The sequence below is a fragment of the Thunnus maccoyii genome, chromosome 2, assembly GCF_910596095.1.
Source record: "Thunnus maccoyii chromosome 2, fThuMac1.1, whole genome shotgun sequence".
In the NCBI taxonomy this organism is placed as follows: Eukaryota; Metazoa; Chordata; class Actinopteri; order Scombriformes; family Scombridae; genus Thunnus; species Thunnus maccoyii.
The window spans coordinates 24,820,156-24,844,274 of NC_056534.1; the positions used below are offsets into that span (position 1 = coordinate 24,820,156).

The following is a 24,119-nucleotide window of genomic DNA, read 5'->3' on the forward strand; positions in this document are numbered from 1 at the left end:
TCTAGCACAAAGACCCTTCTGACTCCATACTTCTCTTGCACCCCTCCCCCACTCCCCACCCCCCACCACCACCACCTCCCTCACTCTCTCAGTCGTTTTATATCTCTGTCTCTCACTTGCTTGGCCGGCCAGTCCACATTTCTTAATCCCCGGGTCGGTCACTGAACTTTACGCTGCCTCTTTCTCCCTCAAAGACCCTGTGTTTTCTCCCTCACTCAGTGCTATATCTGTTCATACCAAAATCTCCCTGGATATCCATCTCTACCGTCTTCCTTCTTAGCTGATCCAAGCTGAAGCGTTTCCTTTACATCTACTCTCCTCATGTCCTCTTGTATCCTCATTTCCTCTCCTCTCCCCTTCAAATCTCTCTGAGATCTCTGTTTTCATTTTCTCTTCCTAGTTCCAGCTCTCTCTTCACCTTTGCTGACATCAGATGAAACCCTCCGGAGACTATGGATAAAGATAAGCCCTGTGAGATAGATTGTGTGCGTGAGAGAGAGTAAATCTCCAGCCCCAGCCCCCACCCCTCTTCAACACTGGCTCAAACCCCTGGCACGTTCCGTCTGCTCAGGCTAGCAAAGCCACTAAGCCAGCCTCTCCCTCTATCCACCTCCCCATGCACAGCATTAGCTAACCTGCTTTGCGGCTATTCCCTAATCAAAAACATTTACAGCGTGAGCCAAAGCCTGTGGGCCAAAATAGACACGCTGCCATTCTCCCTCAATCACCCACCACCCTTGTCCATGTATTTGCGATGGATTAGCCCAACAGGTGCTTAATTATTCTAATCAAAAAACACTCTGAAAAAAAAGCCACGCCAAATGGGTTTCAATTTTGAAAATGTCCAATGAAAGAGCTGACCCATAACTCTCACGCTCCCCTGCATGAATTAATAAATGGTTCAGCCCAACAGGTGCTACATTTGGTTTTAAATTCAATCAAAAGTGAAGAATCAGGTGATGAATCGCCCCCTTCCTCAACCCCTCCAGGCTTACAGTGTCAGCAGCTGCATCTTCCATGGCCCCATTACAGTGTCTTCCTACAAGAGAGAGGAGCAAGTACACACACGCACACACACCCTGTTTAATGCTGCTTTCAAAGTGCAAAATTCTGGCCTCGGCCAATGGAAGAGAGCATCTGTGAGTGGTGGATTTGAAAGGGACCAATAGGACAAAGGGATTGTATCAGCTAAAAACGCAGGTGCACCACGATTAGCGGGCAGCAGCTGGTGAGGTCACAAACGGACGCAGATATACACATGATGAGTGCACAAACACACCACAGGCTTTTTCAAATGCACAGCAAATGTTCTGCTGTCCTTTCAGCCCTCTCTCCATCCCCCAAGCTAACAACAAGCATGAGGAGCGCATACAGTACAGCAGCGCGACTTTCCTGCCTCGGTCTCACTACCCTTTGATGAGTAAAGCAAAGAGAAGAATACATGGCACACAAGCCAATATGGTCTTGAAATGACTACTCTTTGAAAAGGGAGATAGGAAGAGGAAGAGGGAGAGGATATAAAAAGGAACATAAACCTTTGGAGAAGCTTTTGAAAATAGCTGATAAAAAACTATATTTTTTAGAGGAATCAATTTACCATGTGTATGAGTTTGTGTTCACACATTCTGTGTTTGAGTTAGAGTCGGGGTGACACACACAGAGCGAGATGATTTGCGGCTCTTTGGAAAGCCTCCTCCGAATCCCTTCAACATAAATCCAGCATTGTCACAGGCAGCCATCCCTCCCTTCCTGGCTTTACCTCTCTGCTCTGTTCTCTCTCCATCCACTGTTATCCCCCGAGACATTTCATCATCCTCTCCGCAGCTCCAGTCTTCCTGCATGTCCTAGAGGCCTTGCAACAATGTCTGTCCCAACGTAATCCAATTTAGGATGGCGTGATGGGCAGCAGAGAAATGGCTGCAGAAATGGCAGAAGAATATTGATGTCATCCAAATCCCCCAATAATTTGGGAGTGAGTGGGCTGCCATTACAATATGTTTCTGGTTGAGCAGTTAGCATATCTACTACTCACTCTGTGGCCAAAACAGAGACCTTCCCTTATCATCAAACTTTGAGGCTTGAGTCACATTAATGTTTCTCTACTTCATTAAAGGTCTCCCTTCAGCAAATGGTTTTCTGCGTGAGGAAATGACAGAAAATCTAGAAATGGCAGATTGAGCTGTGCAATTACAGTTTAACAGCCATACGTTTGTCAGACTCTGTTCATTTACAGCCTGTCCTCTTAAGTTCTTACCAGGGTTTCTTGGAGGCTGCGAGTCCATCAGGGGGAATTGATAGCAGAGGAAATAGATGAAATCCGAGCTGGCATGCTAGTCGTCTTCAGCTAGCCTCAGGGACTCACAGTTAACTGCTACACACTTCTGAGCAGAGAGGTGTTTAATGGTTGATTAGCAGTCTCTGGGAGCTGCCCTGTGGACCAAAGGCACTGTCCTCTTTATTTTATGCCTCTCTGAAAAATCAATTACCGCAATTACAGGGCCTTCGTTCCATTAAACATTAATCACAAAGCTGGGTGCTCTGGGTTAGGAGCTAACATTAATTGACAGCTGACATGACTTTGAGGGAGCTGCGATACCATCTCAGCTTTACAGTGCACAAGGGCTCATCAGACAGCATTTCAGTGATGATGCATAAAATCCGACGCATCACTCACAGCGGATCAAACACTGAAGAGATCTCTGTTGTCTCCAGTTAAGCTTAACACTTAAGTGGTGTCAGCCACTGTCTTTGTAGATGACTAAAGAATAGTTCTGTACTCTTTGGTGAATTTTATTTCATAGACATAGTTTTAGACCATGACTGTGGAGCTGAAATTGAATTCTTTTTGGGTACTAATCAAAATATGTCTTAGCACCAAGTATTGAAAACCCTCAAACAGTTGTGAAGTGGTAAAAGCTTCTAGTACAGGACATATTTTTCAACACTCTAAATTCCCATTTCTCATTTTATTTTAATAATATCCTCAATGTTCCTCACCATCCAAAAGTAACCAAGAATCTGAAAGTGAACTGATATAGGCTGCTGATTGTATTATGAGGTCTCTACAAAGCATAATCTTTAACTTCTTAACACTGTTAGCACCTCTCAGAACAGAATTTTAAGCTCTGTACCTGGAAGAGTTCTTACACAAATCCAGTTTAGGAGACTTCTCTCCTGACATTTTAATGCACAAAACCTTGTAATTTTGACCAGCTGTCATTGCAGAAAATCAATATGACTTTCTTTACACTCTGGTTTTGGTTTTTGTACCGACAGAATACACATTTCAAACTGTTCCTGTTTCAGCCAGCAATATGTCAGCTTCTTTAGGGCGGTTATAAATCTATCTTCCTTTGGCGTGTGCCTCCATTTGTGGGAGGGCATCATAAGAGGCTTGGCTGGTCTGTTTTCACTGCAGCAGTTTACAGTTAGTGGCGAGCAGCCTGTCCCACAGCCCTGGTAATTGAGGCTAAGAGGTTTATCTGGAGTCAGGCTCTCAGGTCCTGGTCAGATAGAGGCGCCCGAAGCTGACCAAGACTGGAGAGACTCTCCAGAGACAGTCAGTGGCTGGTCGCAGTCTTTCATCCTCCATCTGCCCCTCCAGCCTCTTTTTTCCCGCAATTTCTCTCCTCCACTCTTCACTTTGACTGAGGAGGGTCTCTCAGTATCTTCATAACCTCCTCTGGGGGAAGGAGGGGAGGGTCATCATCTCTATCTGTCTCTTGCTTCCTCTGTCTTGCAGTCCTTTAAATACACATCACACACAAACACAGACACACCATTCTCACCCAAAGTCTGTGTAACAGGGGTTTCAGGGCACCAGGCTAATTTTACCTCCACCGCCAGGCCAGGAGGGGGAGGTGGGAGAGAGAGAGGGAAGGGGCACACATTTAGAGGTGTCATTTTGAGCAACCATGTCAGGGCGTTGGATGAGACTGTAAGCAACCTTATCAGAGGTGGAGTAATGCATGTGTGTATTTGTGTGCATGTGACCACTACTCTTGCTATTAGAGACATATTGGCAGATATAAATGGCTCTCTGTAGAGTGATACTGTACTATGGATTGCAAGGAATGTAACCAACACACACATAGACATCCATGCTTGTAGTCAATTTAGTTTCTTTCAAAGTAATTTGTTCTTCGTTAATTGACAGTCTTTAAAAAAAAAAGGATGATTAAGCTTTGCACAGATACTGGAGCAACCAACTACTTAATTTTTTTTTATCTTAAACCACTTTTTCTGACACTCTCATTTGCTACTGCGTCAAGTAATTAGAGCCTTACACTGCATACATGTTGTGCAACTGAAGTTAAATTGCTCTCTCTTTTTTATCATTATCTTGTTGTCAGACTAGCTGCAGATTCAGCCCTTCTTAGAACTGTACGTTCACAATTGGGATTCAGCTGACTACAAACTTCATCGCCACAGTTCCTCGGGCAAATTGCTAATCAAAGCAAAACACAGTAAGACTGCTAGTAACTGCTCTTCTCTCTCCATCTCATTCCCACTTCCTTTTCTCTCCCTCCCTTTCCAGAGAGTGAGATTGTTCCTCCCGACTGCCTGCGTCCACGCTCTTTCACCACAGTGCGCTCCTCCTCCCTGCGGCGTGAAGCGGACGACTCCCGCCTGTCCGTCAGCCTGTGTGACCTCAACCTGCAGCAAGAGGACAGAGGCCCCAACCACAATCACTCCCATCGCCACACCCTCCACCTGGCCTCAGCCTCCTCCTCCTCCACTTGCCCCATCCCCCAGAACTCCCTCAACTCCCAGCAGTCCTCTCTCCTGCCGTCCGCCCTGGAGAGTGACCTCCACTTCCACCAGCTGCGCGGTGCCCACATTAAGACTCTAGACGAGCAGACGGTAGCGCGCTCAGAGCATGCACGTGAGGAGCGCACGCTGGTCTTTACCAACCGACCTCTACGCACTGGAGAGACTGTGTTCATCAAAGTTACAAAGTCCAGCCCTGCACGCTCGGGCTCCTTGTCCTACGGTGTGACATCCTGTGACCCGGCGGTGCTGCGCCCCAGCGACCTGCCCTATAATCCTGAGGCTCTGGTGGACAGGAAGGAGTTTTGGGCCGTGTGTCGGGTGCCGACACCTCTCCAAAGCAGTGACATCCTGGGCTTCTTGGTCAACCAGGAAGGAGAGGTCATCCTCAGCCACAATGGCACCAATGTGGGCATGCAGGTGTGTGTGGACAACTCACGCCCACTCTGGATGTTCTTTGGTCTGCATGGGGCTGTGACTCAGCTGAGGATTCTGGGTAAGTAAGCACCATATGCCATCACATTAGATAATCAGAGGTAGACAAAATACTGTGAAAACCATATGAAAGAGGGGGTATTTGCACTTCCACACAGTTGGGGGTCTCACAAGAGACTAATTTTTAGAGAAATGAAGAAGAAATGTCCTGACTTTAAGTTTGGAGTATGGGTGAAACTCCAAAAACACTGGATCCCACACTTCCCATAATGCAGCTGGAGAGTGTCTTTGGTAAATATCTGCACCCTTTAAAACTCAACCCTCGTTTGTTTCAGGCTTTCTTTTAAAATTGTCTCACACCCAAACCTGATGACATCATCAGCATTATTTTCTTAGACTTGTGGTCTTCCAGAGCCGCAGAAGATATTATACAACTGTTTTCACAGGCTGAGTAGCACTCCTCATGATGGGTAACCAACCTTAATGTTTAATATTTGCCTTTGCCTCCTTTAATCTGAAGTAACTCAGGCTGCATTCAGAGCACTGTGTCAGAAAAGCAACCTGCTCATTGATTTCACAGTGACTGGATGAAAAAAAAGGTGAATGTGGCTCAACTTTTGTAATCATCCAGCAAGGAAAACACCTTCATTCTACAGTTTACCTCGCATTCGTGAATAGAGGCGGAAGATGAAATTATCATCACCAAGAAAACTTTCCAGGGTTGTAAAATCCTATTTCCTATTTCAGTGTTGTGGTATCTGATTAGCCCTCAAACTAATCAATAATTCAAACTGGATTTCCTGGATCGTATTTATCTTCTCACTGGTACTTTTAGCAGGACGCCCACATCAGCACAGTCCCTTGTGAACTCAGTGCTATTGTCGTTCTAAATGCAACCCTCCAATCATGCAACACAGGCAGGTCAGATCAGGTTGAACAACACTGCAATACAGCACTTAGATACTGTATGAAAGTTGTATATTTCAGAGCAGATTTAGAAAAACGAAGACCAAAAAAAAAGAGAGAAATCAATCACTAAGTCAGGTGAAACAGTCAAAAAAATCATGGTAACCAATGCCAGACACAGATAACTAGGCAGACAAATAGGGATATGATGGACATAACAAGCAACTTAATGTGACCATATGTTCCAGTGCAGTCTTTGCAACGGTTGTTAAGTTGACTAAAACTCACACTTCATTAAGTGTGAACATTATCCTATCTACCACATGTAAGTGTTCTAAGTGGAGTAATGAGCAGTCTTTGTTCTTCGACCACATGCTTTATCTTGTGAAAAATCTCTCTTGAAAGAGTAATTTATGGTGGAAATAACCACCCTTTTAGCTCAGTGATGTGTCCAAGGTCAGGAACTTACAGATCAGGATATTGATCTTCATTTGGCTGGCACACCACTGGTGAGAACTCCGAGATCCATGCTTAATTCACTTACTCCCTGGGGGTGAAATCTATTTGCGCTAAGTGTTGAATGCTCTGACAGTACGCCAATTCAGCCACACCACGTCTCCCACTTTTGAAAATTACAGCCAAGGGTCATGACCAGCACCAAAAGGTCAAGAGTCAGGGGGGAGCACCTTGTTAAGTTGTTTATCACAATATGTACAACAGATGTCGTGAGGCAGGAAGCGTCCATATACAGTCATAGGGTTACCAAGAAAAGAAGAAGCTCTATCACAACCCGGGAAGATGAAAAACAGGAAGCAAGCGAGCGGAGGTGGAGAGAGGCTGCAGGAGGGAGGGCTGTGACCTGCACACAGCAGGGACGACATGATGTCTCAGCAGGGTGGACACTTTGCCTGCCAGTGGTGTGCAAGGACACCTGAAGTTTGTTTATCCTCTCTAAATGCTGATAATGACAAGGGAGTGTGAAAGGTGTGTGACAGTTTAGGCCCGGCACTTCATTTCATCCTGCCAAGCATATTGCCTTACTGCGAGGTGCAGGCAGCTGTGGGGGGTGGGAGGGGCGCACTCAAGAGTATGAAAAGTGGAAGACAGTTCTGTAACAGTTCATGAATGCCATTCTGGATGACATTTATTCCCACTTCTGCCAAAGAAAATCTGTGAAATCCTATTTAAACTACAGCACCAAACACATTTACACACATGCATATAAGACATTACTGTAATTATGATGTATCAGTTTTTATTGTATATATTCATCCAATTATAGCAGAGGGTTCACATTAAAAAAGTAGCACCTCTGTCAGGTGTATAATGCAGATTAGTGTATGCAGCAGTGGAGGTGGCTCACTGCTCTTAACGCAGCAGTTAAGAGGCCCAGCAGCCCAAACAACACCGGCCTTTCAAAGGTGTCGTAAGTCTTTGTCTGTGGAGGAAGAGGCATTTAAAAATATATCCTGCTTTTCTTCCAGTGACAGCAGCGGAAAAGGAAGGAGAGGTTAAAAGATGTTACAGGGGGGCAGCCTTCGCTTTAACAAGACATGCAAGAGAGAGAAATTGAATATAAGTCTTAAAGCTTTCTCTCATCAAAAACCTTAAAATATGTTATAATAATTCCCCTAAATAACCTCTGCATGTTTAACTACGGGCCCACTATGTTCACTGTGGGCTAATGTTGTCTTAATGTTAGCTTGACCCACTTAACATCATTTGACAGCAAAGTAACCATGACAGTCATGTCAATATAAATCACAGTGAGCTTCAATACAGCTCTGATGTGTTGAGAGGATCAATTCAGGAAATGCTGAAATAGCAGCAATTTAGTTGTCATGTACTTTGTTTCTCCCCTCCACCTTCAGTTCATTTTGGTAGATAATTGTGCTCATGTTTCCCATTGCACAAAAGCACAGTCTTGATGTTACAGTAAGCAGTGTTATCACCCAGAGAAATCACCTACTTTACCATTAAATTCAATTTTGTCTTGACAACTGTGCAAAGCAGACCACCTGGTTTCTCTATGTGCATTTCTAACAATAATTTACTGAAAACCAGAGAGCCCTGGCAGCACAACAAAACAGGAACAGCAGAACAATGAAACAAGTCTGAGGCACATCTCCTTATCAGCTCAAATCTTGGAATTTCCACTCAGGTGTGAATCATCTTTACATTCCAGCTGCTTTGAATTAGGAAGCATCTCTTATCGCACTGTTGCAACACTTGATCTATTGCTTTGTGTTGACTGGAGACCAATTTAGCTTTCAGTCAGGCTGAGTTTGATGCCTTCTGCTCGGAGTGAGAGATGTTAACTTGAAAGCTTGGCTCCCCCAGTGGACTCCGGCTCTTCAGGACGGCAAGATAAAGCATCAGTCATCACAGAGGACTCTCACTTCAAACAAAGCATGAAGTAATGGACCTTTCTAATAGGACCAGGCATACTCAAACAGAAACATGGTAGCTCCAGTCAGCCAAGAGAGCTTGGACAGGGAAATGACACTGTAGATGAAATCAATACTGCATTAGTTGCAGTGGTAGTACTTACTCCCTGTTTTAAATCAAAGAAAGGTATTGCAAACAATCTACATTCATCTGTCTCAGTATCAGAACATACACCATATTTGGTCACAATTATTTAGAAACAGATTCTGAAGAAGACTAAAAGTTAATAGGGGATCTGTGAGGCCGTCATGCTTGTTGGAGGGAGTAAAAATGAAGAAGCTAATAGATTGTTACTAACATTTGTGCAAAAATGTATTTGCTTCTGAATGTGGAGCCAGACTGAGGAATGGCCATGTTGTTATCTGAATCAAAAGGGGCCGTCCTGTGTACAGTGTTCATTTTGTGACATCTTAGCATGTCAGGCTCAGCTCTACTATGTCTAGTATGTACTATAAACACATCAACTTTAATAAGTCTATGAAGTAACTACTTTGTCAGCCTCAGCTATGCTTTGGCTTAGCTTTGCTTTGAGCTGAATGCTAATTTATTATTGCTATATAGCATAAGCATGTTATCATGCAAGTTAAACATTTTATGTCAACATTCTAACTTTTAGCATGTAACATTAATTATGTTATCATGTTAAAATTCATACTGTTAGCATGGCAACATGCTATTTTTAAAGGAGAAGGCAGGCAATTTTCTATATTTTTCTTATTGTCAGCAAATCTCAAGTCCATGAGTTGATCCAACTTACAAGTTATATCGTATTCCTTTGTGCTGTAGGCCTCCGTTGTTGTCCAAAAGCTATTAAAAACACATCAATGAGCCACACCGTTGCACTGGATGATATGTTCCTTTGCAACAGAGGGTTTCGGTACGTAGTTTGTTTAGAAACGGTTCCAAAAACATATAAAAGCTATCCCATTTTTAGTCTCTGGAAAGTAGTTCTGTGTAAGAGCATGTGCAGGAATGCTGTTCTGTTTACAGAGCTTTGTTGTGCTACATTTAACAACCTTTTGACTTTATACTACATTGTACTTTTTTAAGGAATTTGCCAATCATATCTTTTACGCATGTTTATGCAACTAATATTAGCAGTAACCAGTGTTGGGAAGATCACTTTTGAAAGGTTACAGATTACTTAAATAAATAAATATGTAATGTAACTATTTTAAGTGCTTAATCAAAGTAATTTAACTAATTACATTTGATTTTTTTTTTTGATTACTTACATGATCAGCTGGTCGCAGGCATGGCAGACTCAGGATGCTTAAGGCAATGCGGATTGATTTGATTGACAGACAAGAGGCAGTGCAAATTCATACAAGAGAACCAATCAAAAACAACGCTCAATATTTGAGTACATACTATCAAATGAATGGAGCCTGTCTAGCAATAGAGACAGCTCCTTGTAAGCCATCCTACCCTTTATGGTGTTGCACTCAAATTTGTCCCAACAGCTTTGCTGACCCACGTTGTCTGGAAATTAGCATGGCAAAAAGATGCAAAGCAACAGAATGAATGTTATACTCTACATATAAGCTTTTTAACAACAAGAATATATTCAGATGTAACCCCTTTGTAATCACCAACATTTTGATTAGTAACTAATTTAATTGCATATTTTTTCTCAGTAATTGTAATGGATTACAATAACATTTATTTTGTAATATAATTACATAACACAGTTACATGTAACATGTAGTTACTCCCCAACACCAGCAGTAACAAGCACAGTAACTTACTGGAGTCTTGTTGTTATAGTGAGGTTTCCAGTCAACCAGCAGGGATACCAGGAAGTTGCTGCATCCGGCAAAGAAAAAGTCCAACACATGTCAACAAGTCCCTGTCAACAAGTACTACAAATTAAACAACCACATAGGTCGTTTGTACCTGCACTCCAGAATGAGCCATTGGAGCATTTTCAGTGTAATATGCCGCATGACAAAACAACAACTTGTCATTTTATGTTTTTGTACAGATAAAACAAACAAGACATTAAGTGTTAATTAGTGAGCTTTGGATGTGCTGGTATTAGGATTTTGTCACATTTGAACAGAGTCAGGATATCTGTTGTCAACTGTTACCAGCTAAGCTAACCAGCTGCTGGCTGCAGATACATATTTACCGTACAGACATGAAAGTAGTGTCAATCTTCTCATCTGAGTGTTTGACTGACAGATGGACTGACTGACCAGCTGCCCTCCCTTGAGACACACCAGTGGCAGGACTAAAACATATCCAGTATGTGGGTGGATTAGTCTGACATACATACAAACTGACAGAATCTATGTTTTTTTTAAGATCTTCATGCCAAAACCTATCACCTACAGTTTCAGCTGCTGGTATACACCAATTTACAGACTGCATGTCACCACAGTATTTTTCTGTATTGTCCAAATATCTCTTATTAATGTGATTATATCAAACAAAGCTCTAAACAGAACAGCTGAGAGTTGAACTTTGAGAGAGAGATATTGAGGAGACCTTGTGCCTTGTGGCGTGGAAATAGGACACCCATCCAGTGACCCACTTCGCATGTATTATAGATTCCATTAAAATGTCAGCGCGCTCATGCTCAAGTGAGGCGTCTTACCACCCACATCCTCATACACTGCAGCTGCCATGCTCCTCTCTCCTCCTCTTCTCATCTTCTGTCATGTCAGCCAGTCTCTTCTCTCCTTTTCAATTTTTGTTGTTGTCCTCATTATTTTGGTAATTTTTGCACTCCTTATCTTGTTCTCTGTATCCCTTCAATTATCACACATGTTCACGCTCACTGTGGTGTCTGACACACAAACATACAGTATATACTGACATTCACACACATACACACACCACAGTCATCTGTAATAAAGTATAAAGGGCAGCATACAATCACATGATTGTATCATTGTGTGCTATTCTAACAATTGCCTATTCTTTCTTATGTGCATGCTCCACTTAACTTTCTCTCAGTCTATGTGTCCACAGAATTGTAACTGATTATTTTGTTACATATTGATTAAAACAGTGGGCTTGTACCGATATTTAATTTCTTTTATAGTGCAGGAAAACAGTGGCTGTCCTTACAGAAGAGACTACTGAACTGTCAGTTGTTGAATTTGTCAATGATGTTCTTTCATTTGTTACAGTAGTAGTAGCAGTAGTTTTTGAGCAGATGCTGCAAGCTGAGCACTTGTTTCTTTTATTAGAAAACCTAGAATATACTGGAAAGGACCTTTGGTCATAAGCTCCCACAATTTATCCACAATGGATGAACACTGCATACATGCATACTGCACACATATATATGTGTGTTTATACACATGTACAAACGCACACACTACACATGATAAAGAGACAAATCACTCAGGGATGTATGACTGTGTCCTCCCTCCAAACAGCTCTTTTTTTCTCTCTGATAATATCTCCACCACAGACAAAGAGACTATTAACATTTATGCAGCAGGGTAAGCCATGACCTTAAACTACTACCCTCTGAGCTGCTTTCCTTTCATCTGATCTAAACTCATACAAAAAACATAGCTTGAGTGCACATCTTGTCTTGATGGTGCCTCAGTTTGCCTCTGCAATTAAATTAACGGCCACCCATTTGGAAACAGTCTGTTTGAGGATAGCTTTTCACTGAGAAAATGTTAACATAAACTATTTGCAATGGTCCTTTCCCTCTCTTCTTCTTTCTTCTTTTCTACTCCCTTCTATTGCTCTTTCTCCTGTAAACACGTCTGAAGAGTTTTTATTTGAACCCCCTCCCTCCTCTCAGGTTGGATTCTAAAATGTGACCAAAAGCTGTGACTCTCACAAGAAGGCTGTCAAGGGTGATCCTTACACACACAAACACATGCTGGCACACTCGCACTTAAGCCCCCAACTCTCGTCCTGCACCCTTCACCCCCAACCCCACCCACCTCCCTCATCACATACTCCGCATACCTCCCATGCTTTAAAGGAAGAGGCTCGCTCCATAGATGTACTCATATGTGCTAAAGACGGATTGATGGATGGTTGGATGATTAGATGGATGGAAGAGGATAGCAGTAGAGAGAGATGTGGACACAGAGCAGCAGCCTGCCTCTCACAGCTGTTCACACAGGTCGCTTTAATCTAGTAGTGAACAGGCGGGATCAGGGATGGGCACCACAGATCCTGCCTCAGCTGCCCTTGATGGGAGGTGCCCGCCTGCCAGGGGGATTAACAGGGGGAGATGGGCAGAGGGAGGGAGGGAGGGACACAGAGAGAAAGAGGATTCCGTCCCACAGGGGAACCACTCGTGCTACAAGGCCTGAGGGTGAGTAATCCGATAAAAGGTGAAACATGATGAGTGCAGCAGCACCTTGTAGGGTTGGCACAGTAGTTTACTGATCAACACTCACCTCACAGCATTATGGTTTTGTTGTCAGCCTATCTAACCCTCCAGGTCAGTCATATTTATTAGGATGAGAAAAAAGGAGTCAAACAGTCAAAGTGTCCATTGTAAACATCCACCACAGTTTACAGCCAGGCTTCCTGGTTTATCTCTGACCTGCCTTACTTGCCATAATTGCGCCCATTCATGGTTTTCCTAAGTAATAACAGATTATTTGCGACATTATAGGTGCACTCACTTCTGGTTTTACCTCCAAATAAAGTAGTAGGCAGGAGTTACTTTTGTGAATACAATGTTATCAAATCCGATATGAAAGTAAAACACAAGTTTTAACACTCAAGTTTTCCTTTAAGCTATAAACATGATACTAAGACAATGGGCCCTATTTTAACCGCGCAAGTGCAACGACAAGCTCAAGGTGGTAGGTGTTAGGCACACGGACAGTCTGGGCGTTTCTATGTGCTGCTGCTATTTTGGTTCATGTCTGTGCAGCAGTGCAACGTGCAAAAGGGCTGGGTGAAGGTGAATATAGATCAGCGGGTGTGGTGATTATTAAATACTCTCTCAGTCAGTCACATCACTGCTCTCATAGCTCTGGAACAGCTGTGCCAATCACAGTTACACGTGATAAGGACGGCTCAGCAAACAGAGAGCTTTTCTTCAGGAAATGTCTGGATGGTTCAGAGCGTCACAACATGAACACACATCACCACAAATCTGCACCCAAAGACAGATGGAGTAGTTTTTCCATAAGTTAGTTACTATAATAGAAGTTTAAAAAAATAAAGAAATTGATTTGGTGAAACAGTTTATATCATTATATCAGTCCGATGCTATTTCAGCAATAATTCTAATATATCTCACTTTGTACATGGTCACATAGTTTAGTAATTAAAGTTACACAACAGCATTTGCGCCGCAATATGTTTCAAGGATAAGACATGAGACGCTACTCTTGTTAAAAAAAAGAGTTGGAAAAAAGAGGCTGATGAGCTACTAACATGACGTCTCCTTCATAAAAAAACAGAATATCAAGTTATAAGCAACCAGTCTGATGTGTTTAGAGGTGTGTATGGTTATACTGCAGCAGCCTGGTGTCATCAGGTGATTTAATGAAGGTAAACACAGTGAACAGCTGTGCGTAACGGCACTGCGCTCTGGCGCAGCTCTTCTCAGAGGCTGCAGATTTATCAACATATCAACATGCCTTCAGATCCTGCAGGGATTTAATGAACTGAGTTTCTTCATACAGCTTTCATACAGTTTAAAGCAGCTATGGACAGCAGATACAGTAAGAATCACCCACATTCATTTATAGATCAATGCAGACTGATTTACTGACTTTCCTGCTTTAACAACATTAAACGTTATTTTCTGTGCTGATTTTGGTTGGAGAGTGTTTAATTGAAATAAATTATTCATATTTAAAGCATTAATCCGTTGTTGCAACACGTCTACAGCAAGTATTTAGTATGATCTTGTTGATAAAATCACCAAAGCATCAGCGGATTGACGTTGCACCACAAGACTAGACGTGGTTCTGAGATGTCTGAGATGTTTTTAGCGCTATGTCCAGGACCGAACTTCAACCAAAATACAACAACTGTCTTTGCACTGCTTCATTTGAATGAACCTCCCACCTGTCTGCACCTCTCCCCCCACCTGTGCACTGTATGGTCTGCGCTGGTCACCAAAATACCAAACAGACGCACAAAGTGAGTTTCAAGGTCAGGAAAAACACCAAACAGTTGGAGCATTGCTTGCTCTGGTCATTGCACATCCACGAAAATACGGCCCATTGTTTTGTCTCGCCAGGTTGCCAGGAGGGTTTAAAATTTTCCAAGACAGGCGAGTTGATGACAATAAATTGTGTTTTTCTTTGATGAAGTAGCAATCTGTCAGTGGTGTTTCCCTGTCTTATGCCCAGTGTATGCTTGCACTTGTGGCTGTTGTCTCGTATCTATACATAGACAGCGTATATCTCAGTGGGTAGAGCATCTCACACTCACTGCCTGGATAAGGAGTGTCATTCTGTCTGGGGCCTCCCTTTCTAAAAATGTATTCACTCACAGTGCTCCAAATGACCCCTTACATCATTTTAAGCACTGTACATACAGTACAAATCACACACACATATACACATCGAGGTACCAAGGGGCTTGGCGGCACCAGGTCAACCCCTGGTATGCAAACAAAAGAGATTCTTTGACGACCCCCCGTGACCCTCACCCACCCCAACATGCCATTTCAAACAGATCCTGATATAGAGTCATGAGCAGCAGTGACATGATTACACACCAGCAGTGACAAACACACTAGTGCAGTTTATGACCTCCCAGTTATGGGACCGTTTCTCTAAATTCTAATGAGCCATTATTGTCTGGGCCCTACACTGAAACATGCCTCTGTCTGTTGCCTTGGGCATCAGTTGGATTGATCAGACTGCTGGTACAGATGGCAACTGATGCAGGCTGGCAGACTGCTGGGACATTCGTTAGTGTGGGGCTGTCATCATGATGTTACTGGTCAGTGTTGACAGTGACTCTGCCACACCAGATGACTCTGGTTTCACATTTTTTCCTGTCAGCTGTCCAGGAGAACAGACACACCATGAAATGTCCTCAGTTAGAGTCATCACAGTGGAGTGATGGTTTTAAAAAACACACCCTGAAATAGGATGGTTAAATATCTAATGTGCACACAGCAGCTGATTTCTGATGCAGTTGTTAGTGTGCTATTTCTTGACAGCAAGCTACAGGGAAGGTAATTAAAGTAATCTGCATTTGCGTTGAGAAGCAGCAAAGCATTTGATGGGAATTCTATGTGGATGATTACATGCTTGCTCTGCAAGACAGCTAATTTGCATCTTAATTTATTGAGTATTTTTATGTCTCTCCAATACCTATTATGGTAAACTATTAAAGTTATTTTAAATTACAGATACCATAAGATTAGTGTGACATCGCCTGTGGGAAACACTTGCTTGTATTTTTTATATATTTATGAAACACCAAGTATTGCATATCCCTGCTGATACTGCCTTTTTTGGGTAGTTTTGGGCAGTTTACGGCCACTTGGGGGGAATGGAACAAGCTGATAACATATTTGATGTTAGCTCCCTGTAAAGCTGCTATGACTAATATGTTAGTAAATTTCTTTCACATCCAACAGAAACTGAGCAACTTTAGCATTCATTTGTTTCTGGTCATCTGACAAATTTAGGTCCAATATTCACTTTTCTTTTAGCTCCGTTTTGGTTTCCACCAACTGCTCAACTTTTCTTCACAAGCTAGTCGCTGACTTTTTCTCTCTGCTGTTTTGGTGCACAGCAGGTAACATACAATAGGTTTACCAGAGCTTTTTTTTTTTTTTTTTTACTGAAAACAGCTACCTGTTGCGTCTGGAAATTAATCTGATGAAAGCTGATTTTTTTTACAGCAAAAACAATGCACTTAAAGAGGCTAAAAGGCTCTGTAGAACTGCAGTTATTGCATTTTTTAGTTATTGCACTGTGAGTTTGTCACTAAAAGCAACCACATTTCACATAGTCATTTGATCAAATGTTCAGGGCAGTTTCTCGACATCTCTCCATCATAAAACTTTGTTTATACTTTATTTTATAATATTTTTATCTTTTACTGTTTATTCCAACCTCATCTGTCAATCAATATGTTCACATGCACACTAGTTCTTGTTATGTCTTATCATGGTTTCATGTTCAAGATATGATATGGAACTTAACCTGACTATTATAGTAATAGATATGATATGATATAGATGATATACAGCTGAATACAGTGGGTCTGCATCAAGAAAATATAACTTGCTTGGCTTCCGTTAATTTTGTAGAATGTCCTATAGTATTGTATATAATATCCATTTTGACAGACACTAAGTTAATCTAAGCAGTAACCATATATTGAAATTTTCAACAATCTGCAGCTCTGTAGCAGTTTGGTTCAACTGTAAAATGTCACTGGAACAGACACAAAACAGCTGCTCTGCTTGCATTGTCCACAACTGGAGCTGTCATAAAACTGAAAGTGATGTTTTCATATATTTTGTGACTCAGTGGGTCACTTGCTCTCAACACTGTCAGAGTTCTATCGGAGCATAGTTGGCTCATTTAAAGCCTATACCTATTAATCAAAATGCTTGGGTTTCAGCTCAGGGCGTCCTTATATTCATTCTAATCTCAGGGTGTAATTCTTCATCATTTTTGTTAGACCTACTGACTAACTGGTTACTGACTGGAGTTGACCTGCACACATATTATTCATATCCTGGTTATGAGTCTTAGTAAAAAAGGATTGAGAAAATAAGTTTGCAGGGCCTTTAAGGTCTCATGTTCAACTTGTGTGATATTAATGACTTTGAGTCCAGTTTGTCGTGACAATCACACGGGAGCCTCTAAAAGCCTGACCCCTCTTTCTAGGCATTATTGGCATTCCAACATGTGTTCCCTAAACCTGTCCTTGGAATTCCTATTTGTTTCCCCGGCCATCATGTAAAGACAAGACGTGAAAAGAATGGAGGACACCTACTCTCTTTTCAAATACTCTTTTCTAAAAGAGTAGAGAGAGAAGAGCTCTCGTCTTCAGTGATGAATATGTGCACGCTTCCAAAATGACTGTACTATCACAAATTGGAGTGCTCTCTCTGCGCTCTCATGACTATAAATGTAACGCCTGGAAAGTGAAAAAGGAATTGAGGAAATCTACTCTAGTTCATTGTCTGCACTGCTGCAGGCCAAAGAAGAAACATAAGATAAAAGAAAAGGTGAAAAAAAGAACAGTCCTCCATGAGAAGACCTATTTGCTGTAATGTCTGGTGCTCTTTTATCTCTGATGCTGTGCTTTAACCATTAAAAGTCATTTTTAAGAGAATGGATTGGATTTTTAATTCATATTTGGTCCACAGTATTCTAGACCAAGGCAGCTTCCTCGTCTTTGCTATTTAATTTAAACTTCTTACTTTTTACACCAGAACATTTATTGTCTCTGGCTACCGAAGTAATTCTAGTTCTGACATAAATATCTAATCCCCATCCTTTTTATCTGCTCTGACTAGGCTCCACTCATCTCGGGGATCCACGGGCCACGTCAAACCCCAGTTCGCCCTCCTCCTCGCCACACACCCCCAGTGCCCTGGGCAGCGGCAGCTCTGATCCGGTCCTGAACGGAGGCCTGTGCTCCGCCGCTTACTGCAGCTCAGCAGGGGGTAGGTACACCCAGATAGGGAGCTACCACTACGGAAGCAGAGAATCAATCACCCCACAGGGGATTGAGTGGAAGCCATTATGGGATAGTGAGCAGATGTCATCCTGCAGTAGTTAGAAACAATGGCCAGCACTTCATGGTCCCACCGCTGCTGCATGTGTAGCTGGATGTAGGAAAATGTTTGGCACATGTTATGTCACATAGGGCTGTTATGTAACTGGGCCTGTTGCAACAAGGCGTCTTTTGAGAATTTGCAAAACATAAATCTGATACAAACTTCTTGACTGAAATGCCTTTTCCTTTCAGCTCGATGTCATTTTCATATTAGCCAATTTCTTGCTGGGAGGAGGGTATTTTGTACCTTTTAAATGTACTGACATTGTCCGAGAAATGTAATGAAATTTACTGAAAATGATATTTGTGGAACCAGTTACTCGCAAATGACTATCCTTTGTGCCAACATTATTTTCAATTGATATATTAGCTGACCGCAATGTTAGCTAGCAGCAGTTAACTCTTTGAAAAGCACAGAAATATGTTGATTTAACTGTTGTTATTTGTGTAAGTTAATTTACAACAACCTGCATAGCTGCATCAATCACATCCATGCTTCTTGCCACTTAAGTTGGTATTTTTCTGTCGGATGTAGTTAGGTGGTCACCATGTAGAAAGCTTACAGAACTCAGACTGGTCAATTGTTTCCTCAGCCGAAAAAACAGCATCAACAAGCACAACATAGTATCTCTACTCCTGGTTAGAGAGTAATTTATTGGAAAATATATCTTACAGTAGCTGAGATAAAGACCATTTTTCTCTACCATTTCATTTCAAGTGCATCTACCTGTGATATCAAGTTTTTGCTACTTTACTTTTCCCATTTTTCCTTATTTAACATATATATATATATATATATATTTTTTTTTTTTTTTTTTTTTTTTTAATTTTACAACAGGAACAACCCCAAATTCACCAGTCAGCCTCCCTAAGTCACCTACGTTCCCATCAGGCAGTGGGCCTTGGTCTGACGAGTGCTCCATCTGTTACGAGAACATGGTGGACACAGTCATCTACGCCTGTGGACACATGTGTCTCTGCTACACCTGTGGCCTCAAACTCAAGAAAATGTCCAACGCCTGCTGTCCCATCTGCAGAAGGCAGATCAAAGACATCATCAAGACCTACCGGAGCACGTAAGGGGACCACAGCAAACAGGCGGCCTCCCTATGAACAGCAAAATCCCAGAGTCAAATCCCAAAGTCAGGGAAAGAGATGTCTAAATTCAAGGAATATTCCTCTGGTACTTTGATTTGGTATTTTCGTAGAATTATTGTCGGTTGACCTTTTCCGAAGCTGGTACCGCTTCATTGGGATGGTCTCTTTCACTTTAGAGTTGCTGTCAGAGCCAACCTGCGGAGGCAGCACTTGAAGTGACAATGAGAACTTAATTCTTGCCAGAGGTGTTTGCTCTCTCCTGGGATCTTGGAAGACTTTGAAGGAGAGGGAAAAACTGAACCAATTCGAAAATGATTTCATTTGTTGAGCCATGTTGTACAGTCACCCATTTGCACCGAAGCAAATGAGTCACTTTGGGGCTGAATGTCTCAGTAATAACTTTTTTAGAGGATGACTGAAGCTCTGAAAAATGACGTGTATTTCTGACTTAACCAGTCAAAAAAGCACACCCACAACAGGTAAATATCTCAGTATGTCACAACTTGTGTCTGTGTGTTACTGAGCTGCACTGCGTTGGAAACGAGAAGTCAGCCTGGCGTCGCAAAGATGAAGTGATGGATCTCTGTTATCGTCGTGGTGATTATCAGTGAGTGATGTATTTAGAGATGCAAGTCGGTGAGTATATTAAGTAGGATTGTAACACCTCTTGTACTCGTATAATCTAATGTACCTTTATGGTAGTTCTATTGCAAATGTTGGTGGTAGCTATATTGTTGTGCTAGCTAGCTGCTTGCTCTGCAATGTGGTATGTTGCACTGAAATCTGCATCATCCTCTCAGAAATGCCCCATTACTGACAGAGAGGATGAAGACATTCATTGGTTAAAACAATCAAACCTGCATCCAGCAGACTCAGCAGCTCAGAATTCTTGAAAGGAAACAGGAAGTGTTTAAAAAAAAACAACAGTTATTTGGATTCTCCTCAGGGCCAGCCAGCAATGTTTTTTTTAAGAAGATGTGAACTATTTTCCCAAACTCTACCTATAACCATGCCTAATACACTGTGAGTGCTCATGACAAATTGACAGGTCCTCAAAAATAGCTCCCATAACAACATATAAAGTCAAAGGATTGTTGCCATGGTATCAGAAGCCACCACAGATACAACACAGCCTCCTGCCTTAACCCACAGAAGGTTCATTTGTTACATGCCAATGTATCATATTCTGTGCTTTCTGCCGCTCTCCAAAAAAAAACAAAAAAAACCCTGGCAAATTACCAAATAATGCTGTTGTGTGACACAAATCGTCACAAAATGTTCACTCAGAGGAGAAAAAGCACACAAAATTCAAAATTATTTTTGTAAATCTATGACATTTCTGATATTTAACTATTAAAATGTTTCATAACCTTTGTGACGAGCTTTTCACCAGCAGCAAAGATCCTTTACAGAAATCAGTTCAGGGGCAGGGGTATAAAAAGCTCGTATTTTGAATATCTATATGATTCCTATTTCATTACAATATGCCCTGATATCCCCCCAAATTTCACCTACGATTACAATGACTCAACAATAGCTTATTACAAGAGATACATAAGTTGAGAGGCGGTTTTTTAAATGACATTGTTCTTCATTTTGTAGATAATCAACAAACTGGGCTCAAACCTATGCTGCTGCTATGGTATTTGCCAGCTGTCCTTTACCGGCAAATGCTGACAGTGATGTTTCACACATCCATCCTCCCACATTACAGTTTGATTACGCTACTGCTTGAAGTGTTAACTCACATTGAATGTTAATTTATGTATTTAGAGAGATTAATGATTTTTATCAGTGTGCTTGAATTGAAAAAGAAAACAAAGAAAAAAAGTTTTGTCTGTTTTTTTTGTTTGTTTTTTTAAGTTTGTTTGGATTGATGATTATGATTCTAATATTTGCTTTCTTGTTTATCCAAAACCATGATAATCTAAATTTATTCTTGTTTTCTAATAGACAACTTAAGTCAGAATATAGAGGTTTTCTTGTACCTTGCAGCAATAAGAGATATTGCAGTACACAATCAAAACCTGATTGCTTTGGGGTGCAAGATATAAACTCTTGGTTTTATTACAATCCCTGAATTTCAGGCGTTCTTTTTGTGTAATTTATCTTCTTGTGTGTAAGCCTATGTTAGGGAGCCCTACTACCCACTTCTGTATTTATAGCGCTTATCATTATAGTCTGAAAGCCATCACTGTATGTGTATGGTGATGATAAATGTCACTTTATAAAGCTACTGATTGTAATCTTGTAAATGTTTAGGCCAGCGTTGCTCTCTGAGATTCAACCATGGCATGTTTTATTTTGTGCAGACACTCCGACCAAATCTCAAAATCTTTTTTTTTCTTTTTTAAAATAGATTGTAAAAATGTAATTCCCTTGGTGCAAAACCTTGTATTCAGGTGTTTTTTGTTTTTTTTAACATTTACATTCATCAATTTTTGGACCACACCAAACATACTAAATCACCGTTCATACTAAGCTAAATAATTGGCTGAAGATTTTCATCTGTTAATTTTATATGCTCCTTTGAACGGACACCATGCCATTTCAATTTTTTGTCTTTTTATTTTTGCATCCAGGATACTCCACAGGCTCCTTGAATGTTATTGATCCTGTAATGTGCTATTTATTTGTCCATCACTGATGTGTGGACTTATTCCTCTGATTCTGCTTTTCTTGTGTGTTTGCTTTCTTCTACATTGCCACTATACCGATATGACTCCTCTGTGTCTGGCCAATCACACAGCAGCACACGTAGAGATTCTTTCTGTAGATCTTACTACTTTTTGTCATGCATGAGTTATCTGTTCACCCTGCGTGAACATCGGGACCAACAGTAGATGAGCATCGGAGTGGAACGCTGTTAGTGTTCATGTAGACTGGAAACAGTGTGTAATGCTAGAAATACTATATAGCGCTCTGTTTGGCTGTTGTGACACAGCAGCTGAAGTACTTTGCAAACCTGTATTTTCTTTCTTTTTGATTTGAAATTATGTGAGCTGTTCAGTGTGAGTCGGATGACTGTGGTTAATAAACTTTCCAGATGTGTTTGAGCAAACATTTCTGTCTCATATTTGAAATAAGAGAAAGGAAAGAGAATATAATACTAAACCACATTTGTAGGTTGTGTACCTTAAAGCTGCATTAGTCTTTTTGGCCACTTGGAGGCAGCAAAACAAGCTGTAAACAAAACGGTCATAAAGTTGTTATAGCTGTTATACTTTTTATGTGCAAACCATTAATTTCTCTAATTACACCTCCAACAGACACAGAGCAACACTGACATTCATTCAAGTCATGTTTCTGGCCACTTGATGAATTTAAGTCCAATATTCACTCTCCGTTTAGCTCTGTTTGGTCTCCTCCAACTCCCTCTTTAGCTTAAATGCTTCAGAATGTTCACTTACTTTGCGAAGGTAGTGTACAGTTTATCAGATTTTTTTTGCAGACAGGAAAACCCACAAAATGAGCTAAAAGAGGCTAAAAGCCCTGTAGCGCTAAGGGGAACTCCAGAGTTAGATGACAGTTACATCACATTACACATCATCATTTCATCCATTAATAACATAAAAATATTGATTAATGCAGCTTTAACTGAAGGTTGTCCATTTATTTTTAAGTCCTAACATCAACCCATAAGGTTTGTGCAATGATTCACTGCAAATTGCCTGTCACTGAAGTGGTCATTAAGTGCAATTGTAGCTAACAAGGTCCAGCTGGAACTAATCAAGTTATCTTTAAAACCATCAATTTAAAGATCAGGTCACTGAAAAAAAAGAATGAAAAAAAATACTGATGGGCCTCTGGTGTTGTTGCACACATGACACTGTGGCGACTGTTGCAAAACTGCTACCAATTTACATTCCTTTAGGTTCCATACTCTTTCGTCAGTGCTGGTGTAATACTGGACTTCTCAAATAAAGTGTTTGTGTGCATCTGACCTTTGACACTGAGACTTAAAGAAACTGAAATGTGAGTTAGCCTATGACACAGATGTAGTCAGCCATGCCCTTTGAGGTCCGGGTGAAACACAATGCTAAGTCATCTGGGGGCCCCGGCCCCCCGTTACATCATGTGCCACAGCCTCTGTCTCAGCCACAGCTGCTGGGGGGCCTCACGGTGACAGGTAGGGGAGAGGGGATCAAGATTACTGGAAATACTCAACAGTACTACTGTATCAACCTTCTTTAAAACTGCTGCTACTAAAATGACTGCATTAGAATGAAGCACCTCATCCAGACATCTCTTGAGAGCTCCTCCATAATCTCATGAAAACCGTAATCCAGACGAGGATATCCAACACTGGTCATTGTTCAACTGAACATCACTTCAGAGTTAAAATCCAATATTATTAGTATGCTGTTTGAAAAGCTAAAAGGACCAATCATAATAGAATTTAATCTCAAGACTCAATGTCAGCGTACATATTGAGTTTGTAATGTGCAGGTCTATTCATATGAAAATTTCTTCCTATTAGCACTGATGCAGTCAGGAGGAGAGCTGCAACCAAGGCTGGTTCAAGAGAGCCATCTAGTGGAGATAAGGTAGTATGGAAGCCTGTATGTTAAATATGTAAGGGGTTTTATTCAAAAATGTTAGTGTTGTCTAAAAACATTGCAACTACCTCTTTCAGAAAAAATCTAAACTAGTAAATTGGGTCCACTTTTTTAGAAGCTTTAGAACTGCATCTCATAGTCTTCCTCTGTAGATGGAGTTTATACAACTGTCATCACAAATACAAAAAGAACAAAGGC

At 41.3% G+C, this 24,119-nt stretch overlaps 1 protein-coding gene across 3 annotated transcripts in view; it reads left to right on the plus strand.

Moving 5' to 3' along the window:
- The window catches only part of neurl1aa (neuralized E3 ubiquitin protein ligase 1Aa), a 72,494-nt gene extending 50,092 nt beyond the window's left edge, over positions 1-22,402 (plus strand). For 2 of the 3 annotated variants that reach the window (XM_042424083.1, XM_042424096.1), the window contains exons 4-6: positions 4,538-5,266; positions 18,002-18,151; positions 19,103-22,402. In XM_042424083.1, the coding sequence (XP_042280017.1) occupies positions 4,538-5,266; positions 18,002-18,151; positions 19,103-19,344 (1,121 nt within the window). In that variant the 3' untranslated portion in view covers positions 19,345-22,402. The remainder of the gene's footprint in view (positions 1-4,537; positions 5,267-18,001; positions 18,152-19,102) is intronic. The other variant, XR_006098450.1, reaches the window with a different exon arrangement.
- The last annotated feature ends 1,717 nt before the right edge of the window (positions 22,403-24,119 follow it).